This window comes from Callorhinchus milii, unplaced genomic scaffold (genome assembly GCF_018977255.1).
Source record: "Callorhinchus milii isolate IMCB2004 unplaced genomic scaffold, IMCB_Cmil_1.0 Scaffold4, whole genome shotgun sequence".
Taxonomy (NCBI): Eukaryota; Metazoa; Chordata; class Chondrichthyes; order Chimaeriformes; family Callorhinchidae; genus Callorhinchus; species Callorhinchus milii.
In genome coordinates this window covers 80,532,166-80,554,523 of record NW_024704745.1, presented here as the reverse complement: position 1 = coordinate 80,554,523, position 22,358 = coordinate 80,532,166, and the positions used below count along the sequence as shown (strand labels likewise).

General features: G+C 49.3%; 1 protein-coding gene and 1 non-coding gene across 3 annotated transcripts in view; one reads left to right on the top strand and one right to left on the bottom strand.

Moving 5' to 3' along the window:
- gdpd4a (glycerophosphodiester phosphodiesterase domain containing 4a) overlaps positions 1–22,358 on the bottom strand; it is a 41,565-nt gene that overhangs the window by 4,155 nt on the left and 15,052 nt on the right. The window contains exons 8-15 of one of the 2 annotated variants that reach the window (XM_042334631.1): positions 20,195–20,340; positions 14,715–14,797; positions 13,770–13,920; positions 10,614–10,835; positions 8,913–9,070; positions 6,750–6,897; positions 2,683–2,765; positions 2,070–2,149 (exon numbers count right to left, since the gene is read on the bottom strand). In XM_042334631.1, coding sequence (XP_042190565.1) covers positions 2,070–2,149; positions 2,683–2,765; positions 6,750–6,897; positions 8,913–9,070; positions 10,614–10,835; positions 13,770–13,920; positions 14,715–14,797; positions 20,195–20,340 — 1,071 coding nt within the window. The remainder of the gene's footprint in view (positions 1–2,069; positions 2,150–2,682; positions 2,766–6,749; positions 6,898–8,912; positions 9,071–10,613; positions 10,836–13,769; positions 13,921–14,714; positions 14,798–20,194; positions 20,341–22,358) is intronic. The other variant, XM_042334632.1, reaches the window with a different exon arrangement.
- On the top strand, positions 3,766–3,832 carry trnas-cga. Its single transcript has one exon. It is a non-coding gene; the product is annotated as a tRNA-Ser (tRNA).

Sequence of the window (22,358 nt, the reverse complement as noted above, 5' to 3'; positions counted from 1 at the left end):
GGGTGATGGGGTACAGGGGTTAGTGTGTGTGATAGGGAGCCAGTGGGGCCGGGCGAGGGCTGGGGTGATGGGGTACAGGGGTTAGTGTGTGTGATAGGGAGCCAGTGGGGCCGGGCGAGGGCTGGGGTGATGGGGTACAGGGGTTAGTGTGTGTGATAGGGAGCCAGTGGGGCCGGGCGAGGGCTGGGGTGATGGGGTACAGGGGTTAGTGTGTGTGATAGGGAGCCAGTGGGGCCGGGCGAGGGCTGGGGTGATGGGGTACAGGGGTTAGTGTGTGTGATAGGGAGCCAGTGGGGCCGGGCGAGGGCTGGGGTGATGGGGTACAGGGGTTAGTGTGTGTGATAGGGAGCCAGTGGGGCCGGGCGAGGGCTGGGGTGATGGGGTACAGGGGTTAGTGTGTGTGATAGGGAGCCAGTGGGGCCGGGCGAGGGCTGGGGTGATGGGGTACAGGGGTTAGTGTGTGTGATAGGGAGCCAGTGGGGCCGGGCGAGGGCTGGGGTGATGGGGTACAGGGGTTAGTGTGTGTGATAGGGAGCCAGTGGGGCCGGGCGAGGGCTGGGGTGATGGGGTACAGGGGTTAGTGTGTGTGATAGGGAGCCAGTGGGGCCGGGCGAGGGCTGGGGTGATGGGGTACAGGGGTTAGTGTGTGTGATAGGGAGCCAGTGGGGCCGGGCGAGGGCTGGGGTGATGGGGTACAGGGGTTAGTGTGTGTGATAGGGAGCCAGTGGGGCCGGGCGAGGGCTGGGGTGATGGGGTACAGGGGTTAGTGTGTGTGATAGGGAGCCAGTGGGGCCGGGCGAGGGCTGGGGTGATGGGGTACAGGGGTTAGTGTGTGTGATAGGGAGCCAGTGGGGCCGGGCGAGGGCTGGGGTGATGGGGTACAGGGGTTAGTGTGTGTGATAGGGAGCCAGTGGGGCCGGCGAGGGCTGGGGTGATGGGGTACAGGGGTTAGTGTGTGTGATAGGGAGCCAGTGGGGCCGGGCGAGGGCTGGGGTGATGGGGTACAGGGGTTAGTGTGTGTGATAGGGAGCCAGTGGGGCCGGGCGAGGGCTGGGGTGATGGGGTACAGGGGTTAGTGTGTGTGATAGGGAGCCAGTGGGGCCGGGCGAGGGCTGGGGTGATGGGGTACAGGGGTTAGTGTGTGTGATAGGGAGCCAGTGGGGCCGGGCGAGGGCTGGGGTGATGGGGTACAGGGGTTAGTGTGTGTGATAGGGAGCCAGTGGGGGGCGAGGGCTGGGGTGATGGGGTACAGGGGTTAGTGTGTGTGATAGGGAGCCAGTGGGGCGGGCGAGGGCTGGGGTGATGGGGTACAGGGGTTAGTGTGTGTGATAGGGAGCCAGTGGGGCCGGGCGAGGGCTGGGGTGATGGGGTACAGGGGTTAGTGTGTGTGATAGGGAGCCAGTGGGGCCGGCGAGGGCTGGGGTGATGGGGTACAGGGGTTAGTGTGTGTGATAGGGAGCCAGTGGGGCCGGGCGAGGGCTGGGGTGATGGGGTACAGGGGTTAGTGTGTGTGATAGGGAGCCAGTGGGGCCGGGCGAGGGCTGGGGTGATGGGGTACAGGGGTTAGTGTGTGTGATAGGGAGCCAGTGGGGGGCCGGCGAGGGCCGGGGTGATGGGGTACAGGGGTTAGTGTGTGTGACAGGGAGCCGTGGGGCCGGCGAGGGCTGGGGTGATGGGGTACAGGGGTGAGTGTGTGTGATAGGGAGCCAGTGGGGCCGGGCGAGGGCTGGGGTGATGGGGTACAGGGGTTAGTGTGTGTGATAGGGAGCCAGTGGGGCCGGCGAGGGCTGGGGTGATGGGGTACAGGGGTTAGTGTGTGTGATAGGGAGCCAGTGGGGCCGGGCGAGGGCTGGGGTGATGGGGTACAGGGGTTAGTGTGTGTGATAGGGAGCCAGTGGGGCCGGGCGAGGGCTGGGGTGATGGGGATTGAGTATTTTCCAATAATTCTGCACAATCTTAAATTCAAAGACAAAGAATCTTAAGGCTATTTGTGATGGGTGTCCACGCGGGTCACATACCTACCTGACCCCCAGCCCAGCCCCCCACCCCAAAAAAAAATCTATACTCACCAGTCTGTAGATTACCGTCATTTCTGTTCTTTCTTAAAATCTGTTGGTGGGGACAGCAGAGAAACCCATTCTCTCTCCACCTACAACAACAACTTGCATTTACACAGCGGCCTTCATGCAGGGTAGGGTCTCGGGGCACTACAGCCCCACTACAGCCCCGAGTCCTGTAGCTCAGTGGTTAGAGCACTCGCTTTGCAAGTGAGAGACCTGACTTCAATTCCAGGCAGAGGGCGAAACCTTGGGCAAGTTTCCTTACCCCACACAGAGCCTAATAATAATCCCTCCAAACCCAAACACAATAATAAATTGGTCATTTTCAATCTACGACTGTTTGTGGGACATTGCTGTGCGCAATTGGCTGCCGCGTTCGCCCACAAATATACAGTCAATTCACTTTACAGTGTATTCTGTGAAGCGCTTTGGGACGTCCTCCCGACGTGAAAAGCGCTATATCAAATGCGAGGATTATTATGATTATTATTATTTTTACAGGGTGGGGAGGGGAGCGGAGTGTGGGGGAGTGTACACGTGGGGGGAGGGGATTAGCACAGGTACAATGGGCCGACTGACTTCCCTGTGTGCAGTGACACTGAGCTGAGATTGTCTCACTCACCAGTTGAACACAAATATCAGAGAGATGAGGCCACAGGACACCAGGTCTGTCGAGAGCCACATAGCGGTGTATTGTCTGGGAGTCTGGAGAGACAAAGGGAGACGGAAGGTTTGGTTGGAGGCACTCTGACAACAACAACAACAACAAGATTCCATTTATAAAGCGCCTTTCACGTCAGGAGGACGTCCCAAGGCGCTGCACAGTTGGGTCATGACCCGAGCAGGGGGGAAATGGTCAGGGAGGGAAGGGAGGGAGCGAGGAGGGGGAAATGGTCAGGGTGAGGGGGAAGGGAGGGAGCGAGGAGGGGGGAAATGGTCAGGGTGAGAGGAGGGAAGGGAGGGAGCGAGGAGGGGGAAATGGTCAGGGTGAGGGGAGGGAAGGGAGGGAGCGAGGAGGGGGGAAATGGTCAGGGTGAGGGGAGGGAAGGGAGGGAGCGAGGAGGGGGGAAACCTGCTCCTCCCCACTCCCCCTACCTCCAGTACTCCGCACACCCCTATTTACCAGCGGTAAGTAGGAACTCATTTATTAATTGATTGGCGGATCGCTTTCTGGGGGTAATAATCCCTTCAAAAAAATGTGGTCTCACAATCATGACTGTTTGTGGGACGCTGCTGTGTGCAATTAGCTGCCACCTTTCACCCACAACATATACAGTCAATTCAGTTTACAGTACAGTCGATGAAGCGCTTTGAGACGTCCAGAAGATGTGATAAGTCACCGTATCAAATGCAAGAACTTATTTATTTATCATTATTTATTTACTTGTTTGTTTGTGTGTGGGGATTTGTGTGTGTGTGTGTGTAATGCATGTATGTGATTTTTTAAGGGATCCATTAATTGACTAAGAATTGGGTTCCTACTTACTGCCAGATAAACAGAGGCGTGTGGAGTAAGGAAACGTACCTAAAGTTCCTCCCTGTCCGATATATAAACACCGTACATAAACCTGTGGATCTGTGTTGTCAGTGTGTGAACTTGTTTGCACCCCTCAGACATTGTCATTGGGAACTAAACATTGGCAATGTCAAGGGAAGGACGTGATGAGGAAGGAAGAGTCTGGACTTCTTTCCTTTCAAGGAGTCTTGAGGCTCAGTGGTTAGAGCACTCGCCTCGAAAGCGAGAGACCTGGGTTCAATTCCCGGCAGGTCAGAGCGAAACCTTGAGAAAGTTTTCTTACTCAACATGTCTGATAATAATCCTTCAAAAAAAACAATAATAAATTTGGTCACTTCAATGCACGACTGTTTGTGTGACGCTGCTGTGCACAATTTGCTGCCACGTTTTGGCCCAAAATATACAGTCAATTCACTTTACAGTGTATTCTGTGAAGCGCTTTGAGGCGTCTCAAAGATGTGATAAGACGCGGTATCAAATGCCAGGATTATTATTATTATTATAGCTCCTGAGTAGATTATGAGTTACCCAATTCCAAGCAACTCTATTTTTGCCGGGTGTCTGACACATGTGAAAATCCATCACAGTGTTTAAGAGCCTCCAAAACCCAACTGAGAATTTCCTGCATCCCCCACACATGGAAATCCCAGAGAGAGATTGTTGGAATGAAATGCACTCTCTCTCTCTCTCTCTCTCTCTCTTCCAGGGGGGACGCCCCCTGATTACCTAATTCCAGAGAGTATTAGGCACAGGTTGATAAGAGCCAAGACTTGTGGGGAACCCACAGTGTGCTTTGCTCAGGAATCAAATCCAGGTCCTCTCACTTATGAGGTGAGCGCTCTAACTACTATGTTACAGGACTATACAAGAAAGCGAGATAGCAGGGGGTCTAACGGGGAGTTTAGGATGAACGTCTTTATGCAGAGGGTAGACCTTTCTTTCTGATAATGCTTACGCTCACCTCCCTCCTCCCTCTCTACCTGGCTCAGTGTCACCTTCCGTCACTGTCAAATGCTCCGGGATGCTGCCCCGAGTGAAGGACACTGTGCTATAATCAAAGTTCTTATTGAATCATAGAATTATACAGCACAGAAGTGTCTGTGTTTTGCTCAGTGTAAAGAGCTTCCAAATCAACCCCAGTCCCCCCGCTCTCTCCCCATAGCCCTGATCAACCCCACTCCCCCTCTCTCTCCCCATAGCCCTGATCAACCCCACTCCCCCGCCCTCTCTCTCCCCATAGCCTTGATCAACCCCACTCCCCCACTCTCTCCCCATAGCCCTGATCAACCCCACTCCCCCCTCTCCCCCAGCCCTGATCAACCCCACTCCCCCTCTCTCCCTATAGCCCTGATCAACCCCACTCCCCGCTCTCTCCCCATAGCCCTGATCAACCCCACTCCCCCCTCTCTCCCCACAGCCCTGATCAACCCCACTCCCCCCTCTCCCTATAGCCCTGATCAACCCCACTCCCCCCTCTCTCCCCATAGCCTTGATCAACCCCACTCCCCCGCTCTCTCTCCCCATAGAGCTGCAAACTTGTCATCCTCAAATAATTATCTACTTCTCTCTTAAAAGTTGTTATCGAATCGATTCCCACCGGCCTTTCAGGCAATGCATTCCAGATCCCAACAACTCACATTTCTCCTCTCCTCCCTTCTGTTTCTCCCCCTATTTTAAATCGGAGCCCTCGGGTTACCGACCCACCCGCCAGTGGGAATAGTTTCTCCTTGTTCACCCTAGAATCCCCTCAGAATTTTTAAAACATCTAGTAAGTCTCCTCTTAACCTTCTTTACTCTAAAGAGAATAATCCTGGCTTCTCTCGCCTCTCCTGATAACTGAAGGCTCTCATTCCTGGTACCATCCTGGTCAATCTCCTTTGCACCCTCTCCAATGCCTTGACATCCTTCCTAAAGTGTGGGGCCCAGAACTGAACACAGTCTCTCGCTGAGGCCCCACCAGTGTTTTATATAAAGGTTCATCATAACTTCCTGACTTGTGTATTCTATGCCCCTATTTATAAAGCCTCGTGTCCCGGATGCTTTTTAACAGCTTTATCTGCCTGTCCGCCACCTTCAAAGCTTTACTATATGACCCCCAGGTCTCTCTGTCCCTTCACCCCCTTTCTCCACATTAAACCTCATCTGCCCCGTGTCTGCCCATGTTACCAGTCTGTCTATGTCCTCCTGCCGTCTGTTACTATCCTCCTCACTGTTTACTACCTTTTCTCGCTTAGTATCATCTGCAAACTTGGGAATTGTCCTCCCTATACCCAAGTCCAGGTCATTTATATAGATCACAAACAGCAGTGGCCCCAATACCGACCCCGGGGGGACACCACTGCACTGCCCTCCAGTCAGAAAAACAGCCGTTCACCACCACTCTCTGCTCTCTGTCTCCCAGACAGTTCTGTATCTGCTGCACTGTCCCTTTAATACCGGGGGCTTCGATTTTGCTACAAGTCCCTTATGCGGCACTTTGTCAAACTCCTTTTGAAAATCCCTATAAACTACATCACCAGCACTGCCTTCATCCGCCCTCTCCGTTACTGCATCAAAAACCTCTATCAGGTTTGTTAGACACGATTTGCCTTTAACAAACCCGTGTTGACTGTCCTTTATTAACCCATATTTTTCTCAGTGAAAGTGTATATTGTCTCGGATTATAGTCTCTAGAAGTTTCCCCACTACTGACGTTAGGCACTGGCTGTAGTTCCCGGGTTTATCCTTTGCCCCTTTTTGTACAGGGAGTAACATTTGAACCCTCCAGTCCTCTGGCACCGTCCCGGTGTCCAAGGAGGATTGAAAGATTGTGGCCAGAGCCTCTGCTATTTCCACCCTGACTTCCCTCAGTAACCCTCAGGATGTATCCTGTCCGGACCAGGTGACTTATCTACCCTTGAGCACTGACAACCTTTTTAGTGCCTCCTCTCAGTTTATTCTTATCCAATTTCTCTCCCCTCTCCTCCAATACTGTGGCATTGGCCGCATCCTCTTTTTTTGTGAAGACAGATGTAAAGTCCTCATTCAGTACATCAGCCGTGCCCTCTGCCTCCACAAGATTTCCTCTTTAGTCCATAAATTGGCCCCACCCAACCTTTGACTAACCGTTTATTTTTTATATGCTTTGTTGTTGTTGTTGTTGCTGTTGTTGTTGTAATGCCTGCATGGCTTACCATTAGGAAGGCTGGTCGCTGAATCCTCTTGAGGATGTGAGCAGCATCAGTGGTGACGGAGTGAGCCCCCATACACCAGACGAGAGAATACAGCCAGGGCTCGCTCACTGTGAACAGGTTGGTGCTGATATTGGCCGCAGCATAGATTCTAGTTTGTGATTTGGGTGGGGGGTTGTGGTGGGTGGGGGGTTGTGAGTGAGGGAGGATGTGAGAGGGGAAGGTTGTGATGAGAGGTGTTGAGAGGTGTAGATGATGTGGTGGGGTTATTGTGGGGGGGTGGGGGGTTGTGGTAGGGGATGTTGTGGGTGGGGTGTTGTGGATAGGTGGGAGGTTGTGGTGGGGGGTTGTGATGGGGGGGTGTTGTGGGTAGGTGGGGGGTTGTGGTGGGGGGTTATGGTGGGGGGTGTTGGTGGGTGGGGGGGGTTGTGGTGGGTGGGGGGGGTTGTGGTGGGTGGGGGGTTGTGGTGGGGGGGTGTGGTGGGGGGTGTTGTGGGGGAGGGAGGGTAGGAGAGAACAAAAGAAAAGCAAATTTTAGTTTTAAGAAAGGAGAGAAAAAGAATCTTTTATATAAACCACATTTTTTTGACTGAAAAGGCCATTCGGCTGAGGAACCTCAGTCCCTATTCCCATATCTCTTAATGATAACAGTAATCCTCGTATTTAATCAGTGCCTTATCACAATGCCGAGACATCTCAAAGTGCTTCACAGGATACACTGTAAAGGTGAGTGTCTGTGTGTTCGCAGCAGCCAATTACACACAGCAATAACATCAGAGTTGTAGGGGATTAGCAATGATGAGCGGATGTGCAGATTGTGGTTCAGACAATCATAGAATTATACAGCAGAGGGAGGCCATTCAGCCCATTGTGTCTGTACCGACACTCCCCCACTCTCTCCCCATAGCCCTGATCAACCCCACTCCCCCCCGCGCTCTCCCCATAGCCCTGATCAACCCCACTCCCCCGCGCTCTCCCCATAGCCCTGATCAACCCCACTCCCCCGCGCGCTCTCCCTATAGCCCTGATCAACCCCACTCCCCCACTCTCTCCCCGTAGCCCTGATAAACCCCACTCTCTCCCCATAGCCCTGAAACCAATCCATCTTCTATCTTAGAAAGGACAAAGGGAAGACCTCGTGGAGACTGAAGTCAGGCCGGCCCGAGCCAGAAGTGGGTCCCTTACTCCCCCGCTCTCTCCCCATAGCCCTGATCAACCGCACTGCCATGCTCTCCCCATAGGCCTGCAAACTTGTCCTCCCCAAATAAGTACCTAGGTTACAAAACACAGAGCAGAATTTGTGGTTTGTGCTATCAGCTCGGCTTCGCTTGTAAAATCTCCAATTTCCACAAAATAATCTCCTCGTCTCAATCCATACTCGCTCTAAATTTGAGACTGTCACCTTAATAAAACTGATCAAATGCAAGGATTATTATTATTATGATTCCCATCTTCAGATTGTGCATGAAGACTTTCTCTTTAACCATGTGTTATCTCTCCCTCGCTCGGCGTCTGAGCCATGTGCGGTCCTATAGCTCATTGGTTAGACACTCGCCTCTCAAGTGAGAGGACCTGGACTTGATTCCTGGGCAGGGGGGAACCTAACTTGGAAAGTTTCCTTACTCTCCACACCTCTGTTTACCAGAGTGAGTAGGAACCCGGTTGTTAGTTGATCGGTGGGATCGTTCTCCTGGGGCTAAAAATTCCTTCAAACAAATAATAATAATAAATTGGTCATTGAATCCACGACTGTGTGTGGGACGCTGCTGTGCACAATTGGCTGCCGCGTTTCGTCCACAAAATATTCAGTCAATTCACTTTACAGTGTGTCCTGCGAAGCGCTTTGAGACATCTTGAAGACATGATGAGCGCTGTATAAAACACCAGGATTATTATTGTCAAGTGTTTCTGACGTTGGACGCTGTGCAGTTGTCACCATAATGGTAGATGTGCTACAATGATAAGATGGTGTGTAGCCTGGACTAGACTCGCCACCCCACAGATTATATAAGATCTTTAGTTAATATGGGAGAGAGAGAGAGAGGGATGGAGAGAGGGGTGCAGAGAGGAGATAACACAGGGACTACCCCCTCCCTCCCCCTCTCCCTCCCTCCCCCCCTCTCTCTCTTCCTCCCTCCTTCTCTCACTCCCTCCCGCACGGATTACCTGATCTCCTCACTGGACATTTGGCTGTAATGCAGGTTGACCATTGTGACGTTATTCATCTGAAGCACCTCAACCTTTTCCTTCCCACCAAATACTTGAACAAATCCAGGAGCCAGGTATTGTACTGTCGTCCTCAACTCATTGGGCAGCCACAGGATCTGCAGTGGTGTTATAATAACAAGAATAACAACAACAAAAATGACAACGATAACAATAATAACAAAAATAAAAATATTAATAACAACAAATAATGACAATAACTACAATACCAATAATAATAATAATCCTTGCATTTGATAAGCACTTTAATCAACAACAACAACAAAATGATATTTGTATAGCGCCTTTCAAGTCGGGAGGATGTCTCCTCCTTCCAGTATATTCACAGAATATACTGGAAAGTGTAGTGACTGTGAATTTGTGGGCAAAACGCAGCAGCCAATTTGCTCAGCAGTGTCCCACAAATATTTGTGGATTTGAGTGAACAATTTATTTATTTGTTGAAGGGATTATTACCCCTGGATCAGGAGATTTGTTGAACTAAAGTTGAATGTGGATACGCTACAATGAAAAACAAAAAAGTTCCTACGATCATTGGGTCAACTGTGACTGTTAATAAGTCTATTTAGAAATAGGTCCCCAAATACTTGGTGCACAAAGTATTCACCTCCTGGAGAAATTAGTAATTTTGGGAAGCTCAAATATACTAAGAAAAATAATATCCATTTAAGTGTAATATGGCGGTGTAATTGGATCATCACTGAAAACCACTGAGAAACCAGAATAGCACAATAATAATATTAATAACCTTTATATTTAATATAGCGCCTTCATGACGAGTGACTAACCCAAACTGTTTCCTCTGGTGGGCAGGTGGGTCAGTAACCAGAGGACATAGATTTAAGATAATTTTTACCCAGAGAGCTGTTATGGTCTGGAATCGGTGGTGGAAACCGATTCAATAACAACTTTCAAAGACAGGGACTTGAAAAGGAACCATTTGTAAAGATATGGGAGAAGAGCGGAGGAGGGGATTGATTGGGAAGCTCTTCCAAAGAGGCGGCTCAGGCACGATGGGCTGAATGGCCTCCTTCTGTGCTTGTCCTCTCCTCTGCTCCACCCCCAGCGGCTGTGCCTTCAGCCTCTATGCCCCGAGGCTCTGGAACTCCTCCTCACTCCCTTCCCCTCACTCCCTCCCTTCCTATTTTCAGGCCTCTGCTGAAGACGTTTCTTTTCGACTGCACCTTTGGTCACCTTCCCCCCCCCCCCCCGGCCCATCCCCCTGGCTCCTCCCCTCCCCTGGCCCACCCCTGGCTCCTCCCCCTCCCCTGGCTCCTCCCCCTGGCTCCTCCCCCTCTGCAGCCCCTCCCCTGGCTCCTCCCCCTGGCTCGGCCCCGGGATCAGTCCCTGTGAAGCTCTGAGACGCCGCCCGGTGTGGGGGCACTATATACACCCAAGTTGTTGTTGTTGTTGTAGATGCTATAAAATTGGGACTTTCACTTCCTGGGTGACTGTTTGTGGGGACACAGTTGTGTGTAAATGAGATGTCCTGAAGACGTGATAAGGTGCTACATTAAATGGAAGGATTATTATTATTGTAACATTCCCTTACAAAAAACAGTCACTACACTTTACAGTAAATTCTGTGAAGCGCTGTGACGTGGCGGGAGCTGCAGGGAAGGTAAGCAAGGAAGCTCTGACCAGCCGGTGGTCGATTCCGGATCGCTTGATCACATCGATGGTCGTGGTGACCCAGGTGTTGGTGTGTGGGTGACTCCTGTGAGGTTTTTTCAGGTCAAATATCACCAACTGCTGGTGTCTGGCGGCCAGGCCCAGGAGCTCAGCCAGTGTGCACACCGATTGGTTACCCGCCCTGCCCCGCCCCGCCTTCGACAGCAGGTGCACAGACTGGAAGGGATCATCCTGTCAAGAATAATAATAATCCTGTTAATAATAATAATAATCCTGTTAATAATAATTAATAATCTTGTTAATAATAATCCTGTTAATAATAATAATAATAATCCTGTTAATAATAATAATAATAATAATAATAATCCTGTTAATAATAATAATAATCCTGTCAATAATAATAATAATCCTGTCAATAATAATAATAATAATGTTAATAATAATAATAATAATCCTGTCAATAATAATAATAATCCTGTCAATAATAATAATAATAATCCTGTTAATAATAATAATAATCCTGTCAATAATAATAATAATCCTGTCAATAATAATAATAATAATCTTGTTAATAATAATCCTGTTAATAATAATAATAATAATCCTGTTAATAATAATAATAATCCTGTCAATAATAATAATAATCCTGTTAATAATAATAATAATTCCTGTCAATAATAATAATATAATACTGTTATATAATAATAATCCTGTTAATAATAATAATAATCTTGTTAATAATAATAATAATAACCTTTTTAATAATAATAATAATAATCCTGTCAATAATAATAATAATCTTGTTAATAATAATAATAATCCTGTCAATAATAATAATAATCTGTTAATAATAATAACTTAATAATAATAATAATCCTGTTAATAATAATAATCTTTTTAATAATATAATAATAATAACCTGTTAATAATAATAATAATAATCCTGTTAATAATAATAATCTTGTTAATAATAATAATAATAACCTTTTTAATAATAATAATAATAATCCTGTCAATAATAATAATAATAATCCTGTCAATAATAATAATAATAATAATCCTGTCAATAATAATAATAATCCTGTTAATAATAATAATAATAATCCTGTTAATAATAATAATAATAATCCTGTTAATAATGATAATAATAATCCTGTTAATAATAATAATCCTGTTAATAACAGGATGGGCAAAACGCAGCAGCCAATTGCGCACAACAGTGTCCCACAAACAGTCGTGGATTGAATGGCCAAATTATTATTATTTTTTGGGGTGAGGAGGGATTATTACTCCATAAAGCGACGCGTCAATCAACTAACAACCGGGTTCCCACTCACTGCTGTAAACAGAGTCGTGTGGAGTAAGGAAACTTGCCTAAGGTTTGCTCTGCCCGGGAATCAAACCCGGGTCCTCGCGCTTGTGAGGCGAGTGTCTAACCCCTGAGCTACAGGACTCCACGCCTTGTGGCCGGTCAGCACAGGAGGGGTGGAAACAGATGGGGTTATTAGGAACATTCCAGACCACTGACCACACAATTGAACAGTAAGGATCACTCAGTATTGATCACATTGGGACAAGACAACGCCCTCTCTAGATTTCCATCCAGACCCCATTTGCCTCTCTTTCTCCCTCGATTGGTTAAGGCCCAACTCCTTGACCACCACTTCAGTCACCATTCTAACCCTACCCTCCACCTCTCCTGATCCCAACCCTCAGCTCAGGTGCAAATCTCTGATACTAACACTGACACCTCTATATAGTCCAATATTAACACTGACACCTCTTTATAGTCTGATATTAACAGTGACACCTCTATATAGTCTGATATTAACAGTGAGCACCTCTATATAGTCTGATATTAACAGTGACACCTCTATATAGTCTGATATTAACAGTGACACCTCTATATAGTCTGATATTAATAGTGACATCTATATAGTCTGATATTAACAGTGAGAACCTCTATATAGTCTGATATTAACAGTGTCACCTCTATATAGTCTGATATTAACAGTGTCACCTCTATATAGTCTGATATTAACAGTGAGAACCTCTATATAGTCTGATATTAACAGTGTCACCTCTATATAGTCTGATATTAACAGTGACACCTCTATATAGTCTGATATTAACAGTGACACCTCTATATAGTCGGATATTAACAGTGACACCTCTATATAGTCTGATATTAACAGTGACACCTCTATATAGTCTGATATTAACAGTGACACCTCTATATAGTCTGATATTAACAGTGAACCTCTATATAGTCTGATATTAACAGTGACACCTCTATATAGTCTGATATTAACAGTGACACCTCTATATAGTCTGATATTAACAGTGACACCTCTATATAGTCTGATATTAACAGTGAGCACCTCTATACAGTCTGATATTAACAGTGACACCTCTATATAGTCTGATATTAACAGTGACACCTCTATATAGTCTGATATTAACAGTGAGAACCTCTATATAGACTGATATTAACAGTGACACCTCTATATAGTCTGATACACCTCTACACAGTTACGTGCTTTTTCATCTCTGACCCTTTCACCTTTTCACCCCCTTATAATAATAGTAAGGTTTGCATTTGATACAGTGCCTTATTGAGACGTCTCAAAGCACTTCACAGGTGTAGTGACTGTGTATTTTGTTGGAGAAATACAACAACAACAACAAGATTCCATTTATAAAGCGCCTTTCACGTCGGAGGACGTCCCAAGGCGCTGCACAGTTGGGTCGTGACCCGAGCAGGGGGGAAATGGTCAGGGTGAGGGGAGGGAAGGGAGGGAGCGAGGAGGGGGGAAATGGTCAGGGTGAGGGGAGGGAAGGGAGGGAGCGAGGAGGGGGTAGAGAGTCGAGAGGGGAGCTGAAGGCTGAAGGTCAAAGAGAAAGGTTTTGAGACCGGCCTTGAAGGAGGAAAGGGAGGAAGCGGCGAAGGCACTGGGGATGGAGTTCCAGAGCCTGGGGCTGAGAGGCTGAAGGCCCGACCACCGATGGTAGGGCGGTTGGGGCGGGGGACGTGGAGCAGACTGGAGCCGGAGGAACGGAGGGTACGGGCAGGTAGGTAGGGGGATAGTAGGTTGGAGAGGTAGGAGGGAGCGAGGCCGTGAATGGCCTTGTAGGTGAGGATGAGGATCTTGAAATAGCACGTACCTTAAGAAACCACTTGCCGGCATTCAGACTGGCCAAGGTTGCCCAATGAAACTTGTCAGCGCTGTGAGTCGAGTTGTTGGGCAGTACCTCTCTGATGTTGGTTGTTCTCTGGAGAGTTTGGTCGTGCATTAGGAACGGGATTCCATCATAGCTGTGGGGGATAAACAGACAAACATCAGGGACTGGATACTGACCCTCTCACTCATCTTCAAATCCCTTCACGCCCTGGCACCTCCCTACCTCTCCAACCTGCTCACCCCCAACCCTGCGACGCTGCCCTGTGTGTGGGGGGTGGGGCGCTGTGTGAAATGCAAGTTGTTGTTGTTGGCGACACCAGTAGGGATTGTGGGAAGGTTAGAGATTACTTTACTCGACCACACCAGCCACTCACTTCACTCAGCGAACACAGGACTGCTTCATGTTACACACAGGACTTTCAGTCTATCGCTCTCTTTCACTCTTTCTCTCTCTCCCACTCACAATCTTACCTCTCATTTATCTCTCACTGTCTCCCCATCTTTCTCTCTCTCTCTCTCTATATATGCCTCTCACTTTTCGTCTCTCCTCACTCTCTCCGTCTCTCCCTCTCTCTCTCTATCTCTGTGTGTCTACATCTCTCCCCCTCTTTCTCTCTGGCTCTTTCTAACTCTCTCTCTTGCCACCTTACTCTCCATCCCTATCTATCTCCAAAACCTCCCAGATAGGAGTGATAGAAAGCCTGAGAGTGGCCTTATGTGGAAGTACAGCACCAATAATAATAATAATCCTTGCGTTTGATACAGCGCCTTATCACGTCTTCAAGACGTCACGAAGCGCTTCACAGAATACACTGTAAAGTGTGGTGACTGTCTAATTTGTGGGTGAAACTCAGCAACCAATCACGCAAAGCATTGTTCCACAAACGGTGGTGGATTGAGTGACCAAAATGACAATAAACATCCTCACCTTATGGTCACATCAGTTTCCAGACCATCTGTCCCCATTTCTATGCTTTTCTCAAACGACATCAACGTGTTCTCTGGCGCTAACTGCAAAAGTGAAATTGTCAATGAAATAAATCACATCGGAATGGAACACCGTTTGACACATAGCTCTACACCTCATAAGATAATTATTAATAATAATAATCCTTGCATTTGATGTAGTACCTTATCACATCTTCGAGACATCTCATAGAATATACTGTAAAGTGTACAGATTTGTAGATGAAACGCGGCAACCAATTGTGCGCAAACAGTCGTGGATTGAGTGACCAAATTATCAATACATTTTTTTGAAGGGATTATTATCACTGGAAAAGCGATTAGCCAATTGACTAACGACCGGGTTCCTACTCACTGCTGGTAAACATAGCCATGTGGAGTAAGGAAACTTGCCCAACGTTCTGTCCTGCCCGGGAATCAAACCCAGGTCCTCTCGCTTGTGAGTTACAGTTACAGGATTCTTAAAGGGGACCAACCACTTAACTCCCCACCCACCAAGATTATTTTCACCGCCTATGCCCTGGAACATCACCCTTGTGACAACAACAACAACAAGATTCCATTTATTGAGCGCCTTTCACGTCGGGAGGACGTCCCAAGGCGCTGTACAGTTGGGTCAGGACCCGAGCATTGGGGGGAAATGGTCAGGGTGAGGGGAGGGAAGGGAGCGGAGGAGGGGAGGAGGGGAGGGGTAGAGAGTCGAGGAGGGGAGCTGAAGGTGAGGTCAAAGAGAAAGGTCTTGAGACCGGCCTTGAAGGAGGAAAGGGAGGAAGCGGCGAAGGCACTGGGGGATGGAGTTCCAGAGCCTCGGGGCTGAGAGGCTGAAGGCCACCGATAGTAGGGCGGTTGGGGCGGGGGATGTGGAGCAGACCGGAGCCAGAGGAACGGAGGGTATGGGCAGGCAGGTAGGGGGATAGGTCAGAGAGGTAGGAGGGAGCGAGGCCGTGAATGGCCTTGTAGGTGAGGATGAGGATCTTGAATTCGATCCTCTGGGGGATGGGGAGCCAGTGGAGGCGACGAGGGAGGGGGCGAGGGGTGAGGGGGTGAGGGTGAGGGAGTGATGTGGTCGCGGTGTCTGGTGCGGGACAGTACACGAGCTGCAGAGTTCTGAATGACCTGCAGTGTGGAGGGAGGTGGCGGGAAGGCCGACGAGGAGAGAGTTCCCATAGTCCAGCCTTGAGGTGATAAAGGCGTGGACCAGAGTTTCAGCCGCGTGAGGGGTGAGGTAGTGCCGTAGTCTGGCGATGTTCCGGAGGTGATGGAAGGCGGTGCCAGTTGTGGTGCGGATATGGGGGAGAAAGGACAGCTCAGGGTCGAACAGAACCCGAGGTTCCTGATGGCTTTGAGAGGTGGAGAGTGCAGCCTTGGATGCTGATGGTGTCAGCGCCTGAGGTGCGGAGGCGCTGACGTGAGCCAATCAGGAGGGCCTCAGTTTTGCGCACGTTGAGCTGAAGAAAGTTGTCTCTCGTCCAGGACTCGATGTCGGACAGGCAGCTGTCAGGACATCGGGGGTCGTGGAGTTGAGGGTAGAGGAGGAAAGGTAGAGTTGGGTGTCATCCGCATACATGTGGAAGTTAACCCCATGTCTGCGGATGATGTCACCACAGGGGGAGCATATAGAGGGTGAAGAGGAGGGGACCGAGGACAGAGCCCTGAGGGACACCACACGAGACAGTGCGGGGGGTGGAGGAAAAACCATTTGAGGAGACAAAGTGAAGACGGTGGGAGAGGTACGACCTAAACCACTCAAGGACAGGGCCTTGAAGGTTGAGGTGGGAGGACAAGCGGTGGAGGAGGATAGTGGTCGACTGTATCGAATGCTGCCGATAGGTCGAGGAGGACGAGGAGACAGAGGGAGCCCTGGTCACAGATGTTCAGATGACCTTGACCAGGGCAGTTTCTGTGCTATGGGCAGCACGGAAACCCGATTGAAGGGGTTCGAATAGTGAATGGGTGGAGAGGAAAGAGCGCAGCTGGGAGGCGACAACTCGTTCCAGGACCTTGGACAGGAAGGGGAGGTTGGAGATGGGCCGGTAGCTTGATAGCTGCGACGCATCAAGGGAGGGTTTTTTTAAGGTAGGAGTGATGGTGGCAGTTTTTAAGGGAATGGGAACAGAGCCAGAGGAGGGACAGGTTGACGATGTCTGTGATATGTGGGGCAAGGAGGTGGAGCTGGGAGATAAGGAGTGGAGTGGGGATGGGGTCAAGGGAGCAGGTGGTAGGTTTCAGGGAGGATGAGTTTGGTGACAGAGGGTGGGGAAACGGGTACGAAGGTGTGTAGGGGAGGATAGGTAGGAGTCGGAGTGTGGGAGGGAGGGGGTGGGGGGTGGGTGGATTTTGGAGGGGAAGTGACCGCGGAGTTCAGAGGACTCCAAGGCAGTGGTTAGGGATTGAAGGGGTAACTTCTTCCAAGGGTGATAGAAGATGGTGGTGGGTCTGGTGGAGGTGGGGAGGGGGGGTGGAGGTGGTGAAGGAGATGAAGTGGTGGTCGGAGATGGCCTTATCGGTGATGGTGATATCCGAGACACTGAGGCCCCGGGTGATCACCAAATCGAGTGGGTGGCCGTGACTGTGAGTGGGGGAGTTTATGTGTAAGGAGAGGTTGAGTGAGAAGAGCAGGGAAGAGAAGTCTGAGGAGATGGAGCAGGAGGGGGTGAAGTGTAGGTTAAAGTCGCCCAGGATGATGAGGCGATCAGAGCAGAGGCAAAGAGATGTGAGGAGTGTTGAAATGTCAGAGATGAAGGTGGGAGAGGTTTTAGGGGGCTGGTAGAGGAGGAGGATTTTAAGGGAGAGGAATGAGGGGTGGGAGAGGGTGAGGTGCTCAAAGGAGGGGAAAGAGCCAGAGGAGTAGGGGGATAGGGCAAGTGGTGTCCTTGAGATAAGGGCAACACCACCGCCACGGCGGTTGGGGCGGGGGATGTGGTGGGAGGTGTAGCCGGGTGGCGTGGCCTCCGTGAGGGGGAAGGGGTCCCTGGGGTGAGCCCGGTTTCTTTTAAGGCCATGATGTCAACGTTCTCATCAAGGATGAGATCGTTGATGACCAGGGCCTTGTTGCAGAGGGAGCGGACATTTTGCAGTCCGATGTGGAGGGAGCGGTTGACAGAAGGGTGTGTGTGGGGGGGTTCCAGGTTGTGAGGCAGGGGTGGGGGGAATGGGGATGAGGGAGGAGAGGTTGGACTCCCCGGGTCTGTGCCCGGGGTGGGTGGCGAGTGTGGTGGGGAATGGGGCAGTCGGTGTGGCTGCTGCTGGACAGCCAACGCCGAGTGCCACGGTGAGCCCGGCGGAGGGTTCCCAGACTGGAACAGAGGGAGGGGGTGGGAGGGTCAAGTGGGGATAGAAGGCGAGAGGGACGGAGAGAGGAGGAGAGAGCGGGAGAGATGCAGAGGGGGGAGGGTTTGGGGGTAGAGAGGGGAGGGAGGGGGGGGGGGGGCTCGGGTATGCGGAGCCATATTGCGAGGGGAGGGAGCGGGGTCAGGGGGACACATATCCCATGGGGGCTGGGCACCAACCTAACAGGACCATAGGGGTCTGAGCCGGGGGGGGGGCGCAGAGGATATTTTTTTTTTGTTGCGCACGCACACTTCTGAAAACTACCACTATGACGTCAGCAGTTCCCCCGCTCCGCCCCCACCCGTTCCTTCCTCAGCCCCACACTCTGCACACCCTGCACACTAGCTGTACTCACTCCCGCGTCGAGTGACCTCAAACAACAACAACACATTGCATTTACATGGCACCTTTCACGTCAGGAGGACGTCCCAAGGCTCTGAACAGACAGGGATTTGAACCCGAGCTCGCGGTTGGGATCAGGAGGGGTGGAGAGGAGGGAGGGTGGGAGGTAGGCAGGTGACCGAAGGCGCGATCAAACTGGAAGGTTGTGAAATGTACCTTGAAGGAAGTGAGGTAGGGGGTGAGGCTGAGTTCCAGAGGATGGGGGAAGAGAGGCTGAAGGCCTGACTGCCAATAGGCCGGTTGGGAAGCAGGGCCACCAGAGCGGGTGGACTGGTTGGTGAGGTGTCAGAAGGTTGCAGAGGTAGGGATGAGCAAGATTGTTGAGGGCTTTAAAAACAAAGTGCCTGATGCGCACCTTGATCCCACAAACTACTATCCCTGACACAAGAGAGAGACAACCTTCTGAGTGTTCTACCTACTCATGGAAATTTCCATATTCCAGGAATGAAACACATAGACTCTCCCTAGAGGGCGGACCCTGTTTACCTTACTCCAGTGAGTATTAGGAGCAGCTGGGCGAGAGCTAAGCTGTGCACCAATTATGTGTCTGCCTGGCTCCGCCGAGCTGGTAGCAATCTTGGCCTCTGAGTCAGAAGGTTGTTGATTCAAGTTCCAACTCAGGACTTTGAGCCCCCATCTTCACCGGGTGGTCCAACTGGGATAGATACAACAACAACAAGATTCCATTTATAGAGCGCCTTTCATGTCAGAGGACGTCTCAAGGTGGTGAGATGGGATTGAAGCTTGTAAATTGGCTGCCCACGTTCTTCTACAAAATACACTAAGTTACTGGACTTTACAACAAACCCTGCGAAGCGTTTGGACTTGTTCACTCAATGTGAAAGGTGCTGTATGTATTTGGGATCCTCTAGAATTGGCAGATTCAGAATTTTTGAAGGCTAAGCCCTAAACCCAACTCGTTCTCTCTCCAACTCAAACACCAAACTCTCACCACAAAGCTTTGCTCACCCCAGTTTGGAGGCACAATGACCTGAAAGACAGTGTTCAAATGTACAGAATGTACCAGTTGTCAAAACAGGACATCCTTAAGATACAGACATGATCCAGTAATCATTAATCTACACATCAATTAGAGGACGTGAAGTCCTGTAGCTCAGTGGTTAGACACTCGCCTGACAATCGAGAGGACCCGGGTTTGATTCCTGTTCAGGGCGAAACGTTGGGCAAGTTTCCTCACTCCACACGCCTCTGTTTACCAGCAGTGAGGAGGAACCTGGTTGTTAGTCAATTAGTGGATTGATTGCTATTCTGTGAAGCGCTTTGAGATGTCACACATGCATTCATAACATCCAGGCTTGACTACAAACTCCCTGATTGTCGCCCTCCCCAATTCCTCTCTCCATAAGCTCGCTCCACCATTGGCGGGTGGGCCTTCAGCCACTCAGCCCCCACCCTCTGGAACTCCATCCCTCCTCCTTCACCCCTCCCTTGCCTCCTTTAAGACCCGTCTCACGACCTTCCTCTTCGAACATGCCTCCTTCCCCTCTGCCCTCTGCCAAGCTCGGGTCCGAAACACTGATTGTCCAGAGCCTTGGGACGTCCTTCCGATGTGAAAGGTGCTAAGTGTGAGAGGCGTTGTCTCGAAAATGTAATAAGGCACTGTTATCAAATGCAAGGCTTATTATTATTATTATTATTATTATTATTATTATTATTATTATTATTATTATTATTATAACAGCTCCCTACCATAGGGGCCCCTCTGTGTCCATAGATGGCTGGTCGGGGGCCCAGAGTCCCCTGTTGTTTGATGCAGGGCGAGTACAAGCTGAGAGGCAGCAGATAGAGCAGGAGGAGGACAGCGAGGTATGGCCCCAACAGCATAGCTCTCAGACCTGAAACAAGGCACATCAGCTCCAACAACCATAAGCAACAACAACAATAATAATCCTGGCATTTGATACAGTGCCTTATCATGTCATTGAAACGCCTCAAAGCGCTTCACAGGATTTTACTGTAAAGTGTAGTGACTGTATTTTGTAAGTGAAACGTGGCAGCCAGTTGCATACAGCAGTGTCTGAGGGATTGTTGGCCTGGACACCAGGTGAGAGAGAGAGAAACTCCCTTCTCTTTTCGAATAGCCCCACAGGATCTTTAACATCCACCTGAACAGACAAATGAGACCTCAGTTTAACGTCTCACTTGTAAATGCAAAATATACTTTGATTCCTTGCGTAAATGTTGTTGGGAGGAATATAATAATAATAATCTTGGCATCTGATACAGCATCTTATTATGTCTTCGAGACGTCTTAAAAGCGCTTCACAGGATACACTGTAAGTGAATTGACTGTGTATTTTGTAGACAAAACACGACAGCCAATTTCGCACAGCAGCGTCCCACAAACAGTTGTAGATTGAGTGACCCAATTATTATTAATTTTTTGAAGGGATTATTACCCCCGGAAAGCAATGTGACAATCCACTAACAACTGTATTCCTATTTACTGCGTAAACAGAGGTGTGGGGGTAAGGAAACTTGCCTAATGTCTCGCCCTGCCCGGGAATCAAACCCAGATCCGCTCGCTTGCGAGGCGAGGGCTCTAAACACTGAGCTACAGGACTCCACTCCAAACTGGTGACTTATAAATGATATAAATAAATAAATAAATCCTGTCGGCTCCCTTTGAGTTTAATGAACGTTTGGCAGATTGTCTGTTGATGGGATGGAGCTGCCAAGTCTATCCAATGGGCGTCAGTGTTAATGGCTCCCATTGCTTTGATCTCTGGGTTCACTCCAACGAGTCGAAAACCAATAACAAAGGCAAACACTTATCTTCTGTATTTACAGCGTCCAAAGGTCTACAATCTCTGCACAATGCTTATTGTTGAGTACAATCACCCTGTTATTTATTTATAGACAAACTAAGAAGCTGTTTTACACACAGCCAAACCCTACAAACAGCAGACTGTGGGGGAGTGGGGGGGGAAACGGGAGGTGGGACTGTTAGACAGGTCCTTGGGAGAAAATCTCTTCTTGATGATCTTTACATTTATCAATTAGTGACTTGACTGTATACTTAAGAACATACGAAATGCTGGACAAAAAAAGACCAAGGTCCATCTAGTTTGCCTTCCACCTGCCTGGCGGTCATATACACATATGTCCCAAACTCCCTATGTATTGTATCCCATCATGTGATTTCCTAAAAGAAAACTATCTCATCTGTGTTTGGAAGAATCAACATTTCCTGCTTCAACCGTGTGTCTCCCCACGGAGCCAGTTCCACAGGTTCACCAGTCGCTCACTGGACAAGTTGAAACAGCCCGGTATGACCTATATTGTTTGCCTCTTTAGAATTTTAAAGACAGCAATCAGGTCACCTCTCAATCTTCTCTTTTCCAGTGAGAAAATGCCCAATTTACTTAGTCATAAATCCCTCCCTCTCTCCATCTCTGCCTCACTCCTCCTGACGTGAAAAGCGCTCTATAAATGTAATTGTTGTTGTTGTTGTTGTTGATCCCTCCTGTACACTATTATTCAGTGTATAGTTTGGGACATGACATGTACAAGTGACTGCCAGGATAGTGGAAGGCGACTGGATGGACCTTGTTGTTCTTCATTATTCGTTCACTGAAGTACATTTTGTGAGCAAAATGTGGCAGCCAATTTTTTTACAGTGTCCCAGAAACAGTCCTGGATTGAATGACTTCATTTTTTTTTAATTTGAAGAGATTATTAGTCCCGGAAAGTGATCCGCCAATCAACTAACAACTAGGTTCCTACTCACTGCTGGTAAACAGAGGCGTGTGGAGTAAGGAAACTTGCCTCAGGTTTTGCGCTGCCCGGGAATCTAACAATGGTCCTCTCGCTTTTGAGGCGAGTGTCTAACCACTGAGCTACAGGACTCTAC